Here is a 19,977-nt window from a genome sequence, read left to right as displayed (position 1 = left end):
GAATTATTACCTGCCGCATGCACGTAGCACGCTTGGTCTGACCCGGGCCTGAGGACGATGGATTCGGGCGAGATTTGTGCCACCCACCCCCTGCTAGCAGAAACCACAAATCACACCGCCTAGTCCCCACGGGCACAGGCCCTCCCTGCCTGCCAATGGGACTCTGCCCACCCTGCTGTCCATTTCAGGATGGTCATGCCTGCCCCGAGTCCTACCAACTCGTGCTCAAGAAGGCTGAGGAGAAGGAGTCCTGCCACAGCCCTGCACGCTGGATACAGGGGAGGGCCGGAAGAACTTAGCCAGGGTGGCCAAAGACTAGTTCAAAGCCTTGAGGGTCTCAACAGGGTCTAGGGGAGGCAGACCTCAGGGCGGACAGACCCCCTAAGCAGCCCCAGCCCCGCCAGGGTGGGAAACGAGCTGGGCCGGTGACTTCACGCTGGAGAGGCAGGCGAGAGGGTTTGGGTGGTCCATTCCGAACCACGGGGAGCGAGCCCAGGAGGGCCTCCCTAGTTCGATTCCCCAGAGCGTACTGGAGGGTGGGGATTGGGAGGCTCAGAGCCAGACTCCCTTCCCTCGGGCCTGGAAAGAAGAGACTAAGCCAGTAGGCTCCAGAAATACCAAGGGACCCAACTCGGATGGAACGAACTCGAATAATTTATTGGACAGAAACACGGGGTAGGCGGCACAGCGCAGCGGAGACAAGGGCAAGCGGCGTGGCACCCAGTAGGCCACAATGCCCCTCCCTGGCAGACCCTGGCCAGGCAGCTGGAGGCTCATCCACTAGCCCTCGGCGCCAGTCAGCATGGCTTCGAGGAGGCCTGGCAGGATGCTCATTCCATAATGGACGTCGGGCCACTGGCTGGCCCCGGAGTCTCCCCACGCTGGGGCCGGATAAACCGCGTTTTCCCAACGAGCAAATCCACTGGGGCTGTGTTTATTTTGCGTCTGAGTGGGTGGGAGTAGGTGGGATGAGGCAGGAAGGTGCGGGGCTGCTGGGTGTACTCAGGCCTGTTCCCACTCTTGGGCCCCCACAGTGGGCGAAGATGTTGTTACCCTTCAGCCGGGTGGGTTGGACTCCCAGCCTTTCTCCCCCAAGTCAGCGGACAGACGTAAGCTCTTCTGGGAGGGCTGAGAAGACCCCAAGTCATGTAGTGCTGACACTTTCCTTCTCCAGGCCCCAGGCTCAATCTCTCCACCTCAGGTGGAACCAATTTCCCCAGAACTCAACTCTAGCCAGCCAGCTTCCCTGAGGAAACTGGGACCTGGGTGTCCGCGCCGGCAAAACCCCAAATTCCTCGCCTGGACAGAGCCGCTGTGCTGGAGCGGGAAGGACCCCCCTATGAGGTGCAGAAGCGGGGACACAGCCGATCCCCATCCAGCCCAAGCCCCCGACAGGTACTCGGGGGCAGTCCCCAGTGTCCTGTTGAATTTGGTGGCTTTTCCTCATCGGCCCTGCTGGACCCAATGAGAGTCATATGTGACTCTGGTGGAAGGCCTGCTGCCCTACCTGACCCGGCTAGATCAAAAGTTAAGCTTTGGAGAAGATGGAAGAACACGTGACTGGCCTCCTTATCTACAGGGCTACCCTCACCCCCACCCTGCCAGGGGCAGACATCCCTCCACGGACCGTAGGAGGCAAGAAATCCCACATCTTGGAAATTTCCGCCTCCCTACTCATGCTTGGGCAGGCACCCCCAGGGCGGGGTCCCAAACCCACCCAACCTGACTGGTCTAAGGTCTCCCTCCTCCCTCTGTCCCTCACCGGGGTGCTCTGTTCCCATCGTGGGCTGACCGGAACCTAAAGGATGTCCTAAATCTCAACACCCGACCTGCTCTTTTGGACAACCAAACCCATTTTCTTCCAGGGTAGGCAAATGGTAGAAGTCTGAGTGATCCATCTTGGGGTCTCTCAATGCTGTCTTCATCGCCTCTGGCCACCACCCTGGGAGAAGGTGTGACCCCGCTCCCCAGGCTGATCCTGGCCAGGCCCTCCTCTCCCCAACCCCCCACAAAGTGGGGTGATCCCACGCCCCATCCTGATCCAAAGGCCTCTGAGCCTCCAAGAAATTTCCCTCACAGGAGAAGCTCCTGAACGTGAAGACTCCCCCGGCCCTTCCCTTAAAGGTAAGTCCCGCCCCTCCTCCTGCCGACTTGCTGGGTATCTGGGCCCAACCCCTGGTGGGCTGCCCTGCTTCCCCTTCTCTGCCATCCCCTTGAGCCTTCCCTGCCCCAAGTCTGCAGCACTTTGGGTAAAATGGAATGGTGTGCCGGAACTACTCGGGATGGGGCTGCACTCCGCCTTCCGGCACCCCCACTAGCCCAGGTTGGGGCAAATGGCTGGACTTCAGACCAGCCAGGGGCAGGTGGCTGGGTCCAAAGGGGCCAGAGGCAGGGGGCTGGCCCCAGTGTGGCCAAGGACAGGTGGCCGGGCCCTAGGCCGGTCGGGGGTATAGGACCAGGCCCAAAGCGATGTGGGCAGGCGGCTAGGCCCAGAAAGGCTGGGGGTTGGTGGCCGAAGGCAAGTGGCTGGGCTGCGAGTGTTTTGGGGCTGGTGGCCGGGTCCAGAGCAGCCTTGAGCAGCTGGGGGGAGGTGACCAAGCCGGCGCTTGACTCCGCGGGGAATCTAGCAGTTCCCGATGTCTCAAGAAGGACATTACCTGTTGAAATATTCCTCCTCTTTTCCATGACCGGACCCCTACATTTCCCCCCATGCGGAACCCAAGTCCACATGTATATGCGTAGTTGCCACCCCCGCCCTCATCCCAGGGCTGGAATGGAGTTAAATTTCCCTCCCAAACTAGATTGGAAAGGATCTGGGTGGGGGGTCTTGGGGCCTGAAAGGTCTCTGCCTCCCACCCCGGGGGCTAAGTCAGGACCAATGCGATCAAGATCCGGGACAGAATATTGAATTATTCCAGGCTAGAGTCCAGCCCAGTTTGGGGGGGTGGGGCTGCAGGCTCTTGCTTGGGCTGGGTTAGAGCTAACCTGCAAGGCCACTGCGGGTGGGGTGGGGGGAGATGTGGGAGGGTGGTGCACGTGAGCACACTGTGGGGTCTGCAAAGGCAACGTGGACAGTGGAGGGGGTTCATCCAGAATTCAAGGTGCCCCACTCCCCACCCAACTTCCCAGGCTGCAGGGGGTTTCACTCCTCGGGTCTGAGGTGGGGCGCCGTGGCTTTTTACCCCACTGTGGGGGGGAGAGGGTTGAGAGGAGGGCCTCAACAGTGTCCGACGTGGGGAGGGGGCAGGGATCTGGTCCAGGAGTCTGAGAGGGGGTAGCATGAGGGGCGTTTTCCTGAAACTTCCTTTGCGCCATGGGCTGAGGGGGAGTGGGACTTCCTGGGACAGGGTGGGGAGGGTGGGGGTGGGAGCACAGAGGAACAGTGAGGATGCACCCCAAAGACCCCAGACAGAAACATAAACACGACGGATGGCCGCGGACACGTTACTGCCAGGGGCAGGGGGCGGGGAGCGTTTATCTGTCATTGAGCTGCGGAGAGTCGGTGCCTCCCTCCTCCTCCTCCTCCTTGTCATCTTTCATCCCCTTCAGTCTCTGCCTGGCGAAATCCTCGAATACGATGTCGTCGTCGCTGGAGAGACCCAAGCAGGGGCCCGTCAGGATGGCCCAGATGGCCGGCCTGGGGTCGGGAACGGGAAGGGAGATGGGGGAGCGGGGCTGGTGGCGGGGGGCTGTGTTGAAGGGAGCTGGACACATCTATGGCCCGGAGGTTCAGGAGACCGTAAGCTCATCGTGGGCAGGGAACATGTTGGCCAACTCTGCTGTACTCTCCCAAGCGCTCAGTACAATGCTCTCTGCTCATAGTCAGCCCTCAATAAATATCGTCAATTGATTGAGAAGACATCAAAGGGACACTGCTAGTTCTGTCGCTAGCCGTGAGGATGGGTGTCCAGGAGAGCCGCCATGACACCCTTCTTCAATCAATCAGTGGTATTTATTGAGCGCTTGCTATGGGCAGGGCACTCGGCTAAGTGCTTGGGAGAGTAAGACAGAATTAGCAGATGTGTTCCCTGCCCGTTACAAGCTTACAGTCTCGAAGGGGAGCCAGACATTAAATCATTTATAATTATAATTATAAATATTATATATAATATAAATAAAAATTAAATATATTTATAAAATGTACAATATACAAATATAAAATAAATATATAAATATTATTTATACAATATAATGATATGATTATAATTTAAAGATCTGTACATAAGTGCTGTGGGGGTGGGGTGAATAGCAAATGCCCAAAGGTCACAGATCCAAGTGCCCAGAAGATGCAGAAGGGAGAGACAGGGCCTGGGCTAGATGGGCTATGGGGTTGACCTCTGACCTGACCCATGAGCAGTGTGGTGGCATCGGTGAGCATGCCCCCCTACCCCCCTGGTCCCGGCCAGCACTTACTTGGTGTCCAGCTCTATGAGGTTGGTGTCAATTGGAGTCTCGTGCTCTGGAACTGAACACAGGAAAGGGTGTTTGTTCCTTGGCCCGGGGGCGGGCACGGGCCGTGAACCTGGTCACCACACTGACAAGGGCCTGGGCCCTGGGGTGGGCACTTGAACTTGGAGGGCACCTATTTCAGGAGGGCCTGGGTGGTTCAGCCCGCATCCCGCCCAGGATGGCCAAAGTCTGAAAGTGGCCGACAAGATAAAGTTTGGCCACGGCTTTTTCGGTCATCAGGAAGGGGACGACCCAAGTCAGGCCCTGCGAACGTCGTTCTGGCCACCCAGCACCCCGTGGCTACTTGGCCTAGCATGGCTTAGTGGCAAGAGCCAGGGCTTGGGAGTTAGTGGACGTGGGTTCTAATCCCAGCTCTGCCACTTGTCTACTGGGTGACCTTCACTTCTCTGAGCCTCAGTTATTCATTCATTATTCAATCATATTTATTGAGCACTTACTGTGTGCCGAGCACTGTATTAAGCTCTTGGGAAGTACAAGTTGGCAACATATAGAGACGGTCCCTATCCAACAGCGGGCTCACAGTTATCTATAAAACGGGGATTGAGACTGTGAGCCCCACATGGGATAGGGACTGTGTCCAACCTGATTACCTTGTATCTACCCCAGTGCCTAGAGCAGTGCTTGCCACGCAGTAAGTGTTTAACAAATACCACAATTATTATTATCATCCACCCCAAGTAGGGTGGCCTGGGCCCAGGGAGGGGAGGGAGAAGGACAACCAGCTCTTCAGAGGAATGGGGGTTCACGCCCCTCTCTATCCCGACCTCCCATCCCCCGGGAGGGTCCCCTGATGGGGGCAAGGGAGGGTGATGAGAGGAGAGTGGCGGTCAGTCTTACCGCCCTGGTGAAGCAGTTCCTCCTTCGGTTTGGGGTGCATCAGAGTGAAAGGCAGCTCCACGGCCACGTCGCTGAAACGGACCAGATCTAGTCATGCCGGTGGTGGCCTGCAACCCGCTGGCCCCGGCCCCACCATGGCTCCACACAGGGGTCATCCCCTCCCCCATTGTGGTCCACAGCTCAGGTAAGCCTGGTCCCAGCTGTGTGTGTCAGTGCATGCATGAGTGCGTGTGTGTGTGTGTGTGTGTGTGTGTGTGTGTGTGTGTGTGTGTGTGTGTGTGTTTGGATGTCGAGAAGCAGCGTGGCCTAGTGGATAGAGCACGGGAGTCAGCAGGTCACGGATTCTAATCCCGGCTCCACCACACTTACCTGCTGTGTGGACCTTAAGCAAGTCCCTTCACTTCTCTGCACCTCAGTTATCTCAGTTGTAAAACGGGGATTAAAACGGTGAGCCCCAAATGGGATTAAAGACTTCGTCCAACCTGATTACCTTGTAATGATAATAATAATTTTGGTATTTGTTAAGCGCTTACTATGTGCAAAGCACTGTTCTAAGTGCTGGGGAGGATACAAGGTGATCAGGTTGTCCCAGGTGGGGCTCACAGTCTTAATCCCCATTTTACAGATGAGGTAACTGAGGCCCAGAGAAGTTAAGTGACTTGCCCAAAGTCACACAGCTGACAAGCGACGGAGCTGGGATTTGAACCCATGACCTCTAACTCCCAAGCCCGGGCCCTTTCCACTGAGCCACGCTGCTTCTCTTTATCTATTCTAGTATCTATCCTATTGTATCTATTCCTAGTGCTTAGAACAGTGCTTGGCACTGTAAGTAAGCGCTTAACAAATAACATTATTATTATTATCATTAACATCTTGCACACATATGTGTCCAGGAACGTGGGACGTTGTGTAGGCGTCTCATTGTGCATTATGTGGGTGTGCATTTGTATGCAGAAAGCCACCAGCGATAGATCTACGGCAGCAGCCAGGCATGGGTGTAATTTTGGCCAGATCACCTTTTGAAAGTTACTAAGTTCACACTGACCATTTCAACCACTGCACTGAAAATGACTTTTAAACCCCCCAGACAGCTAGTTTTAAGCCCCTGGAGAATGACAGCACCCACGAGGAACTCTGTAGTAGTATAATAGTTATGGTATTTAATAATAATAATAATAATAATTTGGTATTAGTTAAGCGCTTACTATGTGCCAAGCACTGTTCTAAGTGCCGGGGTGGATATAAGGTAATCAGACTGTCCCATGTGGGGCTCACAGTCTTAATCCCCATTTTACTGATGAGGTCACTGAGGCACAGAGGAGTTAAGTGACTTGCCCAAAGTCGCACAGCTGACAAGTGGCAGAGCCAGGATTAGAACCTATGACCTCTAACTCCCAAACCCGTGTCTTTCCACTAAGCCATGCTGGTTCTCCATCAAAGCTGTCCTGTGCAGGCAGGAGACTCAAACCACAACCCCTTACCATAAACACTGAGTGGGCATTTCTCTGCGACGAGCTTAGGGTCCTCTCTACCGCAAGCTTGTTGTGGGCAGGGAATGTGTCTTTTATTATTATATTGTACTCTCTTAAGCGCTTACTACAGTGCTCTGCACACAGTAAGCGCTCAATAAACACAGCTGATGGACTGACCGTGAGGCTGTCTCCCATGGAAGCTAGCAAGACTGGATAAGGCCAAGAGAGGTCACCAAGACTGGTTCATCGCAAAGGTCTCGGAGATAAACGAAGCGGCCTTGTGGAAAGAGCAGAGGCCTGGGAATCAAGGGACCTGGGTTCTAATCCCGGCTCTGCTACTTGTCTGCTGTGTGGCCTTGAGCAATTCACTTCATTCCTCTGTGTCTCACTTACCTCATCTGTAAAATGGGGTTGAGACTGTGAGCCCCAGGTAGGACACAGACTGCATTTAACCTGATTAGCTTGTATCTACCACAGAGCTTAGTAAAATGCCTGCCACCTAGTAAGCGCTCAACAAATACCATTAAATAAAAACCATAAATAAAAATAATAAGTAGTCTTCTCTCGGTGAGGAGACTGCATCAACAGCACCTTGCGGCCCCCAGGATCATAGGGTGAGGCTTACAGAAATCTGTATCCAGACATTCATATCAAGTTAAGGAATATTTCTGACGGGGGAGAATGGGGCCAGAAATGGTGGAGATTCAGGGTTATGTGGGCTACCTGAAACCGCCCTGAAATAAGGACATCATTTGGCCCTGTACATGCTACATGAACTCTTCTGGTTCTCCTCTTATCTCTCCAGCCATTCATTCTCAGGCTCCTTTGCAGGCTCCTCCTCCCCCTCCCATCCCCTTACTGTAGGGGTTCCTCAAGGGTCAGTTCTTGGTCCCCTTCTGTTCTCCATCTACACTCACTCCCTTGGTGAACTCATTCGCTCCCATGGCTTCAACTATCATCTCTACACGGACGATACGCAAATCCCTATCTCCTCCCCTGTTCCCTTTCCCTCCCTCCAGGCTCGTATCTCCTCCTGACTTCAGGACACCTCCACCTGGATGTTCTCCCACCACCTAAAACTCAACGTGTCCAAGACAGAGCCCCTTATCTTCCCTCCTAAGCCCTGTCCTCTCCCTGACTTTCCCATCACTGTGGACGGCACTACCATCCTTCCCGTCTCACAAGCCCACAACCTTGGTGTCTTCCTCTCTCATTCACTCCACATATCCAATCCGTCACCAAAGCCTGACGGTCTCACCTTCACAACATCGCCAAGATCCCCCCCTTTCCTCTCCATCCAAACCACTATCACGTTAGTACAATCACTCATCCTCTCCCACCTAGATTACTGCATCGGCATCTTTTCTGACCTTCCAACCTCCTGTCTTTCCCCACTTTAGTCTATACTTCACTCTGCTACCCGGATTATCTTTTTACAGAAACGTTCTGGGCATGTCACCCCTTTGTCAAAAATCTCCAGTGGTTGCCTATCAACCTCTGTATCAAGCAAAAACCCCTCACTATTGGCTTCAAAGCTCTCCATCACCTTGCCCCCTTCTACCTCCCCTCCCTTCTCTCCTTCTTCATCCCAGCCCGCACCCTCCACTCCTCTGGTTCTAACCTTCTCACTGTGCCTCATTCTCACCTTTCCGACCATCGACCCTGGTCCACGTCCTAACTCTGGCCTGGAATGCCAGAATGAATGAATACAGAGGTACCCCTGAAGAGCTGAGACAAGTCTAGCATCATCTAAGAGGAGTGAAGCAGTGTGTCCTAATGGGCCTGACAGTCAGAGGACCTGGGTTCTAATTCTGATTCCGCCACTGCCACTGCATGACCTTGGGCAAACCACTTCACTTCTCTGGACCTCAGTTTCCTCACCTGTAAAATGAGGATTCAATATCTGTTCTTTCTTCCCCTTAGACTGTAAGCCCCATGTGGGACAGGGATTCGATTAATGGCATTTATTGAGCGCTATGTACTAAGCATGCAGGACAGTACAATAAGAGTTGGCAGACACATTCCCTGCCCATAACAAGTGTACAGTGTAGAAGCTTGCTGTATCTGCTTCTTTGGTGATCTCCCTGCCTCTCTCTCCCTGTTTCTCCCCTCTCCAGTCCATACTTCACTCTGCTGCTCCGATCACTTTTCTACAGAAACGTTCAGTCTGTGTTTCCCTGCTCTGCAAAAACCTCCAGTGGTTGCCTATCCACTTCTGCGTCAAACAGAAACTTCTTACCATCGGCTTTAATGCACTCAACCACCTTGCCCCCTTTTATCTGACCTCACTACTCTCCTATTACAACCCAGTAGGCATACTTTGCTCATCTAATGCCAACGTTCTCACTGTACCTAGATCTCATCTACCTCACCACCAACCTCTCGCTCACGTCCTGCCTCTGATCTGGAAGACTCTCCCTCTTTGAATCTGACAGACACTCTTATTGAAGGCACATCTCACTGTATCTCGTTCTCGCCTGTTCCGCCGTCGACCCCCGGCCCACGTCCTCCCCCTGGCCTGGAATGCCCTCCCTCTGCACACCCACCAAGCTAGCTCTCTTCCTCCCTTCAAAGCCCTACTGAGAGCTCACCTCCTCCAGGAGGCCTTCCCAGACTGAGCCCCCTGTTTCCTCTCCTTCTCCCCATCCACCCCGCCCTACCTCCTTCCCCTCCCCACGGCACCTGCATATATGTTTGTACTGATTTATTACTCTATTCATTTTACTTGTACATATTTGCTATTCTATTTATTTTGTTAATGATGTGCATCTAGCTTTATTTCTATTTATTCTGATGACTTAACAACCGTCCACATGTTTTGTTTTGCTGTCTGTCTCCCCCTTCTAGACTGTAAGCCTGTTGTTGGGTAGGGACTGTCTCTATATGTTGTCAACTTGTATTTACCAAGCACTTAGTACAGTGCTCTGCACACAGTAAGCACTCAATAAATACAATTGAATTGAATGAATGAATCTCCTCCGAGAGGAGCCTAAGCCCTCTTTTCCGTTTTCTTCCATTCCCCGCTGTGTCACTCTGACTTGCTTCCTTTATTCATCCCTCCTCCCAGCCTCAGAGCACTTATGTACACATCCGTAATTAATTTTTTATATTAATGTCTGTCTCCCCCTTTAAACTGTTAGCTCATTGTGAGCAGGGAATGTGTCTGTTGTACTGTTATATTGTCCTCTCCCAAGCATTTAGTACAGTACTCTACACACAGTAAGTGCTTAATAAATATGACTGATTGATAGAGGATTGTGTCCAACCTTTTTACCTTGTATCTATCCCAGCGCTTAGTACAGCGTTTGGCACATAGTTAGGTACATCAGTTCAAATCCTGGCTCTGCCACTTGTCAGCTGTGTGACTTTGGGCAAGTCACTTCACTTCTCTGTGCCTCAGTTGCCTCATCTGTAAAATGGGGATTAAGACTGTGAGCCCAACGTGGGACAACTTGATCACCTTGTAAACTCCCCAGTGCTTAGAACAGTGCTTTGCACATAGTAAGCACTTAATAAATGCCATCATTATTATTATTATTATTAAAAAATACCACAATTATTATCAAAGACAAGGTGGGGAGTCCCGAAGGAACAGCAGGAATATTTCAAAGCTCTCCTCAATGATCCTCCAACTGTAAAAGATGAGGCTCTTCAAAAAGTAGCAAACCTTCCAATAATGCAAGCCACATTTCTCCTGTCTGTTGAAGAAGTCACCATAGTTGTCAATCCCATGAAAAAATGGGAAGGCATCAGGATCTAATGGCTGACCTGCTGAGATCTACAAACATGGAGGGGCCAACCGACTTAGTCCCTGAAGGAACCTTGCTTCAGCAAATAGAACTCAGGAGATGCTACGGGATCTCAAAGACGCCACCATCATCACCATGTTCAATAAAAATAATTATGGAGAAGCAGCATGGCTCATTGGAAAGAGCACAGGCTTTGGAGTCAGAGGTCATGGGTTCAAATCCCGGCTTCGCCACTTGTCAGCTGTGTGACTTTGGGCAAGTCACATAATGTCTCTGTGGGCAAGTCACATAACGTTCCCTCATCTGTAAAATGGGGATGAAGACTGTGAACCCCAAGTGGAACAACCTGATCGCCTTGTAACCTCCCCAGCGCTTAGAACAGTGCTTTGCACATAGTAAGCACTTAATAAATGCCATTCAAAAATGATAATAATAATAATTGTGGGATTTGTTAAGGACTTACATTGTGCCAGGCACTGTACTAAGCCCTAGGGTAGGTACAAGGTTTGGACACAGTCCCTATTCCACATGGGGCTCACAGTCTTAATTTCCATTTTTACAGATGCGGTAACTGAGGCACAGAGACAATAAGCGACTTGTCCAAGGTCACACAGCAGACAGGTAGTGGAGCCGGAATTAGAACCCAGGTCCTTTGACTCCCAAGCCTGGGCGTTACCCACTAGGCCACACAGAAAGGTGAAAGGTTGAAGGTTGGCAGTTATCAAGGCTCCTTGTCGCTGTCCATTGCTGGTAAGAGCCCAGGCAGAGTCCTACTGGACTGATAAATAATAATAATAATGATGATGGCATTTGTTATTATGTGGCAAGCACTGTTCTAAGCACAGGGTGGGGGGGAAGGTGATCAGGTTGTCCCACGCGGGGCTCACAGTCTTAATCCCCATTTTACAGATGAGGTCTCTGAGGCACAGAGAAGTGAAATGACTTGCCCAAAGTCACACAGCTGACAAGCGGTGGAACCGGGATTAGAACCCATGACCTCTGACTTCCAAGCCCATGCTCTTTCCACTGAGCCACGCTGATAAAGAACGTCATTAACCAACTGCTCCCAGCTGGGATACTCTAGTGCGTAAGCTCGTTGTGGGCAGGGAATGTGTCCATTGTATTGTACTCTCCCAAGTGCTTAGTACAGTGCTCTGCACACAGTAAGCGCTCAATAAATATGACTGAATAAATGAATGAATGACTTCCAGGCACAAGACGGGCCGATGAACCTGATTCTTGCTGGGCATCTGGTATGGGCCGAGCGCAGGGAACAGCATCAAAACCACTAAGTGGTTTTTACAATCCTTCAGAAAGCACTCGACACCCTCAGTCGATCTGGGCTCTGGGAATTATCTAGCATGTTTGGCTGCCCTGAAAAATTCATTAAGATTCGGAGGCTGCTTTGCAACAGCACAACTGGCCGGATCAGAGCTGAGGGAGACCTCTTCGATAATAATAATAATAATATTAATAATAATAATAATAATAATAATAGCATTTATTAAGCGCTTACTATGTGCAAAGCACTGTTCTAAGCGCTGGGGAGGTTACAAGGTGATGAGGTTGTCACACGGGGTGCTCACAGTCAATCTCCATTTTACAGATAGGTAACTGAGGCACAGAGAAGTTAAGTGACTTGCACAAAGTCACACAGCTGGCAATTGGCGGAGCCGGGATCCATTCCCCATTGCCACTGAGGCAAAGTGGGGATTGATCAATCAATCAATCAATCGTATTTATTGAGTGCTTACTGTGTGCAGAGCACTGTACTAAGCGCTTGGGAAGTACAAGTTGGCAACACATAGAGACAGTCCCTACCCAACAGTGGGCTCACTGTAAAAGGGACAGTCTAAATATCAATCAGTGATATTTACTGAGCCCTTTACTATGTGCAGAGCATTAGCAGCCATGCTGGGAGAAGCAACAAAAATAAGCCTCTGGAAAACTCTTTCAACTCAACAGCCTTTGAGCATTTCTTCTGTTTTCCCCTACTCCCCTCTCCCTCCTGCATGTCTTATGCATTTGGCTCTGTACCCTTAAGCACTTGATAGTTACTTTATCCTCAGTCCCATAGCACTCAAGTCCATATCTGTAATTTATTTTAATGTTTGTCTCCCCTTCTAGTCTGCAAGCTCCTTATAGGCAGGGAACCTATCAACTCTGCTCTATTATACTTTCCCAAGCAGTGCTCTACCCACACTAAGCGCTCAATAAATACCACTGATTGATCGACTAATTGATAAGCATTGGGATTGAGAGGGAAAGCTGCAGAGTATAAGGCTATGCAATAATAATAGTACTACTATTGGTATTTATTAAGCACTTACTATGCATCAAGCACTGGGGTAGAGCCAAGCTAATCAGGTTGGACACAGTACCTATCCCACATGGGGCTTACAGTCTTAATCCCCATTTTACAGATGATGTAACTCTCTTCCAGGCCCAGGCTCTATCCACTAGGCCATGGAGTGGCGATGGGGTGAGTTTCAAAATACAGAGTGGGTATGGGCTAAAGTATAGACAGTACTGAAAGGAGGAATAATAGAGTGGGGAGATTGTAAGATTGTTGTGGGTGGGAAACATGTCTACCAACTCTGTTTTATCGTATGCTCCCGAGTGCTTAGTCCCCAGTGTTCGGCATAAAGCAAGTGCTCGATAAATCCCATTGATTGACTGATTATTAACCAAAGTCCTAGAAACAGGCCCTCTAGAACTGCGATATGCAAGTCACTGCACCCTAGAGACTCACACCCAAAAATAATTTAAAATGACTGTAAATCTCTTTCCCAAATCAGCCATGGGCTGATGAAATGTCTAAGGACAATCCAGGTGAAGCGTCAGCCAGCCCCCTGTTCTCCCCCTGACTTTCCCATCGCTGTAGATGGCACCACCATCCTTCCTGTCTCACAAGTCCATAACCTTGGCGTTATCCGTGACTTCTCTCTCTAATTCAACCCTCATATTCAATCCATCGTTAAATCCTGTCAGTCCCACCTTCACTACAGAGCTAAAATCTGCCCTTTCCTCTCCATCCAAACCGCTACCATGTTAATATAATCACTCATCCTATTCCACCTGGATTAATGCATCAGCTTCCTTGCTGCCTCCAGCCTCCTATCTCTATCTGCTCCAGTCCATACTTCACTCTGCTGCCTGGATCATTTTCCTACAAAAACGTTCAGGGCCCATCACCCCACTCCTCGAAAAACTCCAGTGGTTGCCCATCTACCTCCACATCAAACAAAAACTCCTCACTATTGGCTTTAAAGCCCTCCACCACCTCCTACCTCACCTCACTTGTCTCCTTCTACAACCCAGCCCGCACATTTTGCTAACCTCCTCAACGTGCCTCGATCTCACCTGTCTCACCTCTGACCCCTAGTCCACATCCTACCTCTGGCCTGTACTTCCCAAGTGCTTAGTACAGTGCTCTGCACACAATGTGCTCAATAAATATGATTGAATGAATGAATGAATGAATGAATGGCCTCCCTCCTCAAATCCCACAATGACTCTCCCCCTCTTCAAAGCCTTATTTAAGGCACATCTCCTCCAAGAAGTCTTCCCAGACTAAGTCCCACTTTTCCTCATTTCCCACTCCCTTCAGCATCACCCTGACTTGCTCCCTTTGCTCTTCCCCCATCCCAGCCCCACAGCACTTATGTACATATCTGTCATTTTATTTATTTGTACTAATGTCTGTATCCCCTCCTCTAGGTTATAATCTCATTGTGGGCAGGGAATGTCACTGTTTATTATTGCACTGTCCTCTCCAAAGCATTTAGTACAGTGCTCTGCACACAGTAAGTGCTTGATAAATACAATTGATTGAATGAATGAATGAATGAGAGTCCTGTGGTCAACCAAAAAATCAATAATGGTGACACAGTGCTAAATATTCTCACAGAACTCCCTTACCAAGAAGCAGATTGGTCTAGTGGAAAGAACACGGATTTGGGAGTCGGAGGAAGTGGGTTTTAATCCCAGTCTGCCAACTGCTTGCTGTGTGACCTTGGGCAAATCACTTAGGAGCAGCGTGGCTCAGTGGAAGAGCCCGGGCTTTGGAGTCAGAGGTCACAGGTTCAAATCCCAGCTCTGCCAACTGTCAGCTGTGTGACTTTGGGCAAGTCACTTAACTTCTCTGTGCCTCAGTTCCCTCACCTGTAAAATGGGGATTAAGACTGTGAGCCCCACGTGGGACAACCTGATCACCTTCTATCCCCCCAGCGCTTAGAACAGTGCTTTGCACATAGTAAGTGCTTAACAAATACCAAAATTATTATTATTATTAGGAAGCAGCGTGGCTTAGTGGAAAAAGCACAGGCTTGGGAGTCAGAGGTTGTTGGTTCTAATCCTGTCTCTGCCACTTGTCAGCTGTGTGACTTTGGGCAAGTCACTTCACTTCTCTGTGCCTCTGTTACCTCACCTGTAAAATGGGGATTAAAACTGTGAGCCCTACTTGGGACAACCAGATTATCTTGTATTTACCCCAGTGATTAGAACAGTGCTTGGCACATAGTCAGCGCTTAATAAATACCATTATTATTATTATTATTGCTAATTTCTTTGTGCCTCAGCTTTCTCAATGGTAAAATTGGGATTAAATATCTGTTCTCCCTCCTACTTAGGTCGTGAGCCCCAAGCAGGACAGGGGCTGTGTCCAGCCTGAATAACTAGTATCTACCCCAGCACTTAGAACAGCATTTGACACATAGTGAGAGCTTAACATGTTCCGTAAAAAGGAAAAGCATGCAAAGCAATGTTAGATAAGGCAGGAGAAAATCAAATCAGGTACATACTTGGCAAACAAGAGTGCAGCAGCAGTGTGATCTACAAGCAGTGCGGTCTAAGACTGCTCTCCCAAGGACTTAGAACTCACACAGTGAGTGCTCCATAAATACCACTGATTGATTGATCGATTGATTGACTGTGCTATCTAAACTCCTTGGTGATCACGTGACTTCTTGAGGAGTTCCGTCAGTCACTTAAGGAACTAGATTCACAACAGACTCACAAACGACGATGTCTAGGATGAGGTCAGCCTTCAAGCTCTGAAGCTCTGAGGAGAGTGGGATGGCAGCAGGCTACCCATACAGCTACTTTATGGCAAGGTGGGCTGAGGAAATCAGTCAATCAATCATACGTACTGAGAACCTATTATGTGCACAGCACTGTACCAAGTGCTCCAGCGGTTGCCTATCAACCTCCGTATCAAACAAAAACTCCTCACTATTTTGGCTTCAAAGCTCTCCATCACCTTGCCCCCTCCTACTGGACTTTTCTTCTCTTTTTCTCCAGTCCAGCCTACATACTCCACTCCTCTGCCGCTAACCTCCTCACTGGGCCTCATTCTCACCTGTCCCACCTTCGACCCCTGGCTCGTTGTCCTATCTCTGGCCTGGAACGCCCTCCCTCCTCAAATCTGCCAAACAATCACTCTTCCTCACTTCAAAGCCCTATTGAAGGCACCTCCTCCAAGAGGCCTTCCCAGACTAAACCCCCTTTTCCTCAGCTTCCCCTCCCTTCCACACCATCTCGACTTGCTCCCTTTGCTCTTTGCCCACTCCCCACCCCACAGCACTTATGTATTTATGTATATATCTATAATTCTATTCATTTATATTGATGCCTGTTTATTGTTTTGATGTCTGTCTCCCCCTGCAGACTGTAAGCCCATTGTGGGCGGAGACTGTCTCTCTTTATTGCTGAATTATGCTTTCCAAGCGCTTAGTACCATGCTCTGCACCCAGTAAGCACTCAATAAATACTACTGAATGAATGATTAAGAGTACAACACAACAATATAACACACACATCCCCAGCCTACAATAACCTTATAGTCTAGAGGACAAGCTTACAACATAAGAAGCAGCGTGGCCCAGTGAGAAGACCATGGGCCTGGGACTCACAGGACCTGGGGCAAGTCACTTCACTTTTCTGTGCCTCAGTTTCCTTATTTGCAATACCAGTGTTCCCTGCCACTACACTGTGAGCCCCATGTGGGATAGGAGCTGTTATCCAACCTTTTCATCTTGGATCGAGCACAGTGTTTGGCACATTGCTTAACATATACCACAGTTATTATTTCTGAAAATCCATGAAATGAAGACTCAGACAACCACACATTCCAGGAAGCCAGGGGGCCTCTGAAAATTGGAATTCAATTATCACAGTTAGACCAGCATAATGCATCACAGAAGCTTCAGCGGGATCGGGAGACAAAGAGGTCCAAGCAGAAATAGTGTCAGGGGTTGTAAACAAAGAACAAGACCTCAGAACCAAGGACTATTTTTGTGTGGACAATGTCATTGGGACTCTGGGTCCTGCAATGGCCTTTTCGATCACAATTCCTCCTAGGTGGATTTTTTATTTAATGACATTTGTTAAGCACTTATTATGTGCCAGGCACTGTACTAAGCACTTGCTAATGACCTACCTCTGGTCTAGAATAACCTCCTTGTTATATTCAACAGACGATCACTCTCTCAACCTTCTAAGTCTTAGTCAAGGCCCATCTCCTCCAAGAGTTCTTCCCTAAATTCACAATTCCTCTTCTCCCACTCCCTTCTGCATTGCCCTTCAACTTGGATTTGCACCCTTTATTCACCCCTCCCTGAGCCCTACAGCACTTATGTACATATCCATAATTTATTTATGTGAATGTCTGTCTTCTCTTCTAGCCTGTAAACTTGTTATAGGCAAGGACCATGCCTATCAACTCTATTACAGTATACTTTCTCAAGCCCTTAGTATAGCGCTTTGCACACAGTAAACCCTCAACAAATACGATTGATTGATGATAAGAAGCAGCGTGGCTCAGTGGAAAGAGCATGGGCTTTGGAGTCGGAGGTCATGGATTCAAATCCCTGCTCCACCAATTGTCAGCTGTGTGACTTTGGGCAAGTCACTTAACTTCTCTGTGCCTCAGTTACCTCATCTGTAAAATGGGGATTAAGACTGTGAGCCCCCAGTGGGACAACGTGATCAACTTGTAACCTCCCCAGCGCTTAGAACAGTGCTTTGCACATAGTAAGCGCTTAATAAATGTCATTATTATTATTGTTATCATTGATTACCAGAAAATCAAGTTGGACAAAGTCCATGTCCCACATGGGGCTCACAGTCTTAATCCCCATTTTTCAGACAAGGTAACTGAAGCACAGAGAAGTGACTTGCCCAAGGTCACTCAGCCGACAAGTGGTGCAGCCGGGATTAGAATTCAGGTCCTTCCAACTCCCAGGCCCATGGTCTTCCCACTAAGCCATGCTGCTTCACCCTCAGTGACATCTTCTTTGAGTATGAAGAACGGCCACTCACACACATAGACACTCAGGTGCTTGAATGTGTGCCTATATGGTTTTGCTGGTGTGTCTCTGTGTGTGTGTGTGTGTGTGTGTGTGTGCGTGTGAAGTGTCTCCCTGGGCCCCCTGGGCAGACCCCACTCCTCCTCTGACTCAATGCTGGTGGACGCCCAGACTCAGGCCATTTAAGCCTTCCTCACCTGGATGGCCCTCCTGCCCATCCCTCTAGCAACCCCGAGCGATGATCCGGAGGGTCATCTGCTCCCACGGCCACTGCCACAGGCAGCTGTGCCTCTTGCCTTCTGCCTGGGCCCTGTCTCAGAGGGGAACTGAAATGGCCAAACCAGGGCTGCCGTACCAAAGAGCAGAAAACTCCACCCAACCCTCCCTCCCCGCTTCCTCCCCACCTGCTTGGCGGGGCAGGTTCGGGGATGCAGAGGGACCCGAGCCCTAGGGTAACCTGCTATGGAGTGTAGCCGTTGTTCCCTTCAGGGTGGTATGGATGACTCCCAGATCCCCCTCACCTCAGGCCTTCAACCAGACCTGCTGGGGTGGGAAGACCCTAAATTGAGGGTTTCAGACTTGCTCTGTGACTGAAGACACTGCCTCCCGTCCCAGCCCACTCCCATCCCCCTCAACACTGCTGCTGCTCGGGATCCCCACATGGCTCCGACCCCCATCTGCCCAAGGGCGGGGGTGGAGACATAGATCCTGGGTGCGTACCTGGAGGCTAGATCTCCCAAGAGGCTGGCGGAGGTCAGAGCGGGTCAGAGCGGAAGGCAGAGAGGAGAGAAGAAGGGGATAAGGCACATTCACCAGGCCCGGGGAGGGGTTGGCTCAGCCTGAGACCCTCCCACCTCCTTGCCCGGGGCCAGAACTAGTTTGGATGGAGGGGAAGAACTGGGGCCCCGGTTGGAGTTGGAGGTCATCAGCTCAGCACCTGGCTTTTCCACAGACCTAAGCCTGCCCTAGCCTCCCTGGGGGCACCGCCCCTCCTGCTCCCTTGGCACAAGTCATTTCTGGGGTGTTTGGCCTGATGACCTCCCCCCACCTCCCCCCGACACCCCATTCCTCAGGGCCAAGAGAGAGCCTGGGGCTGGGAGGCAGGCCCCCGGGCACCAACCCTAGCCCTCCCACGGCCAGCTGGGCCTCCCTGGATTCAGGACCCCATTGCTGGGTGTGCTAAGCCGCCGTGGGGAGAGCACTTAGTCCAGTGCTCTGCACACAGTAGGTGCTGAATAATGACAATGGAATGAGTGAGAGGGTTCTGAACCAGGGTTTCCTGAGGCCTGGGGGAGGCGGTCCCTCCCTCAAGGAGGGTCCGGCAGGGGGAAGGAGGCTCCAACATCGACTGGCCGAAGCAGGACTCACCCGCCCCGAGACACTACCAGCTTCACCTTGACCTTGTAAGACACGATGATCCCCAGGACCTCCTTGTTGGCACCATCTCTTAGCCTGTGGGCACAGGGATTGGGGGAATTGGGAAGGGGCCCTCCCACCTCCAAGCTTCAGCCTGCTCTGGCCCCATTGCCAGCCCCCTCCCCCTCCTTGCCCTCGGGCACCTCACAGGTCAAGGCCACTTCCTCCAGGAAGCCTCCTCCGACTTAGCCCCCGCCACTCCCACCCACTTTCCAACCCACCGGCACAATCCACCATCGCCACCGTCGCCTCCTCCTCCTCACTCTTGGTGCAGTCCTGTTTCTGTCCGGGTGGTCTGGGTGAGCCAGACTGACCATCAGCCCCCAACCCCTGGGGGCAAAGATGGCACCTTCTGCTCGTCCTCCCACCACCCCTCCTTCTGGCCCAGCCCAGGCTCCTGCCCTATTATTCACTCAATCGTATTTATTGAGCACTTGCTGTGTGCAGAGCACTGTACTAAGCGCTTGAGAAGTACAAGTTGGCAACATAGAGACGGTCCCTACCCAACAATGGGCTCACAGTCTAGAAGGGGGAGACAGACAACAAAACAAAACATGTGGACAGGTGTCTAGTCGTCAGAATAAATAGAATTAATGCTAAATGCACATCTTTAACAAAATAAATAGAATAGCAAATATGTACAAGTAAAATAAATGAATAATAAATCTGTACAAATATATATATAGGTGATGCGGGGAGGGGAAGGAAGTGGGGGGGGATGGGGAG

The 19,977-nt window shown here is 50.7% G+C and overlaps 1 protein-coding gene across 2 annotated transcripts in view; it reads right to left on the bottom strand.

Annotated features, from left to right (window-relative positions):
- Positions 1-636: 636 nt before the first annotated feature.
- Positions 637-19,977, bottom strand: part of ARRB1 (arrestin beta 1) — a 62,106-nt gene continuing 42,765 nt past the window's right edge. Inside the window, exons 12-16 of one of the 2 annotated variants that reach the window (XM_038766883.1) lie at positions 19,204-19,287; positions 18,556-18,579; positions 5,308-5,378; positions 4,414-4,465; positions 637-3,589 (exon numbers count right to left, since the gene is read on the bottom strand). In XM_038766883.1, coding sequence (XP_038622811.1) covers positions 3,475-3,589; positions 4,414-4,465; positions 5,308-5,378; positions 18,556-18,579; positions 19,204-19,287 — 346 coding nt within the window. In that variant the 3' untranslated portion in view covers positions 637-3,474. The remainder of the gene's footprint in view (positions 3,590-4,413; positions 4,466-5,307; positions 5,379-18,555; positions 18,580-19,203; positions 19,288-19,977) is intronic. The other variant, XM_038766891.1, reaches the window with a different exon arrangement.

Source organism: Tachyglossus aculeatus, chromosome 2 (genome assembly GCF_015852505.1).
Source record: "Tachyglossus aculeatus isolate mTacAcu1 chromosome 2, mTacAcu1.pri, whole genome shotgun sequence".
Classification (NCBI taxonomy): domain Eukaryota; kingdom Metazoa; phylum Chordata; class Mammalia; order Monotremata; family Tachyglossidae; genus Tachyglossus; species Tachyglossus aculeatus.
This window is presented reverse-complemented; position numbering and strand designations above follow the sequence as displayed.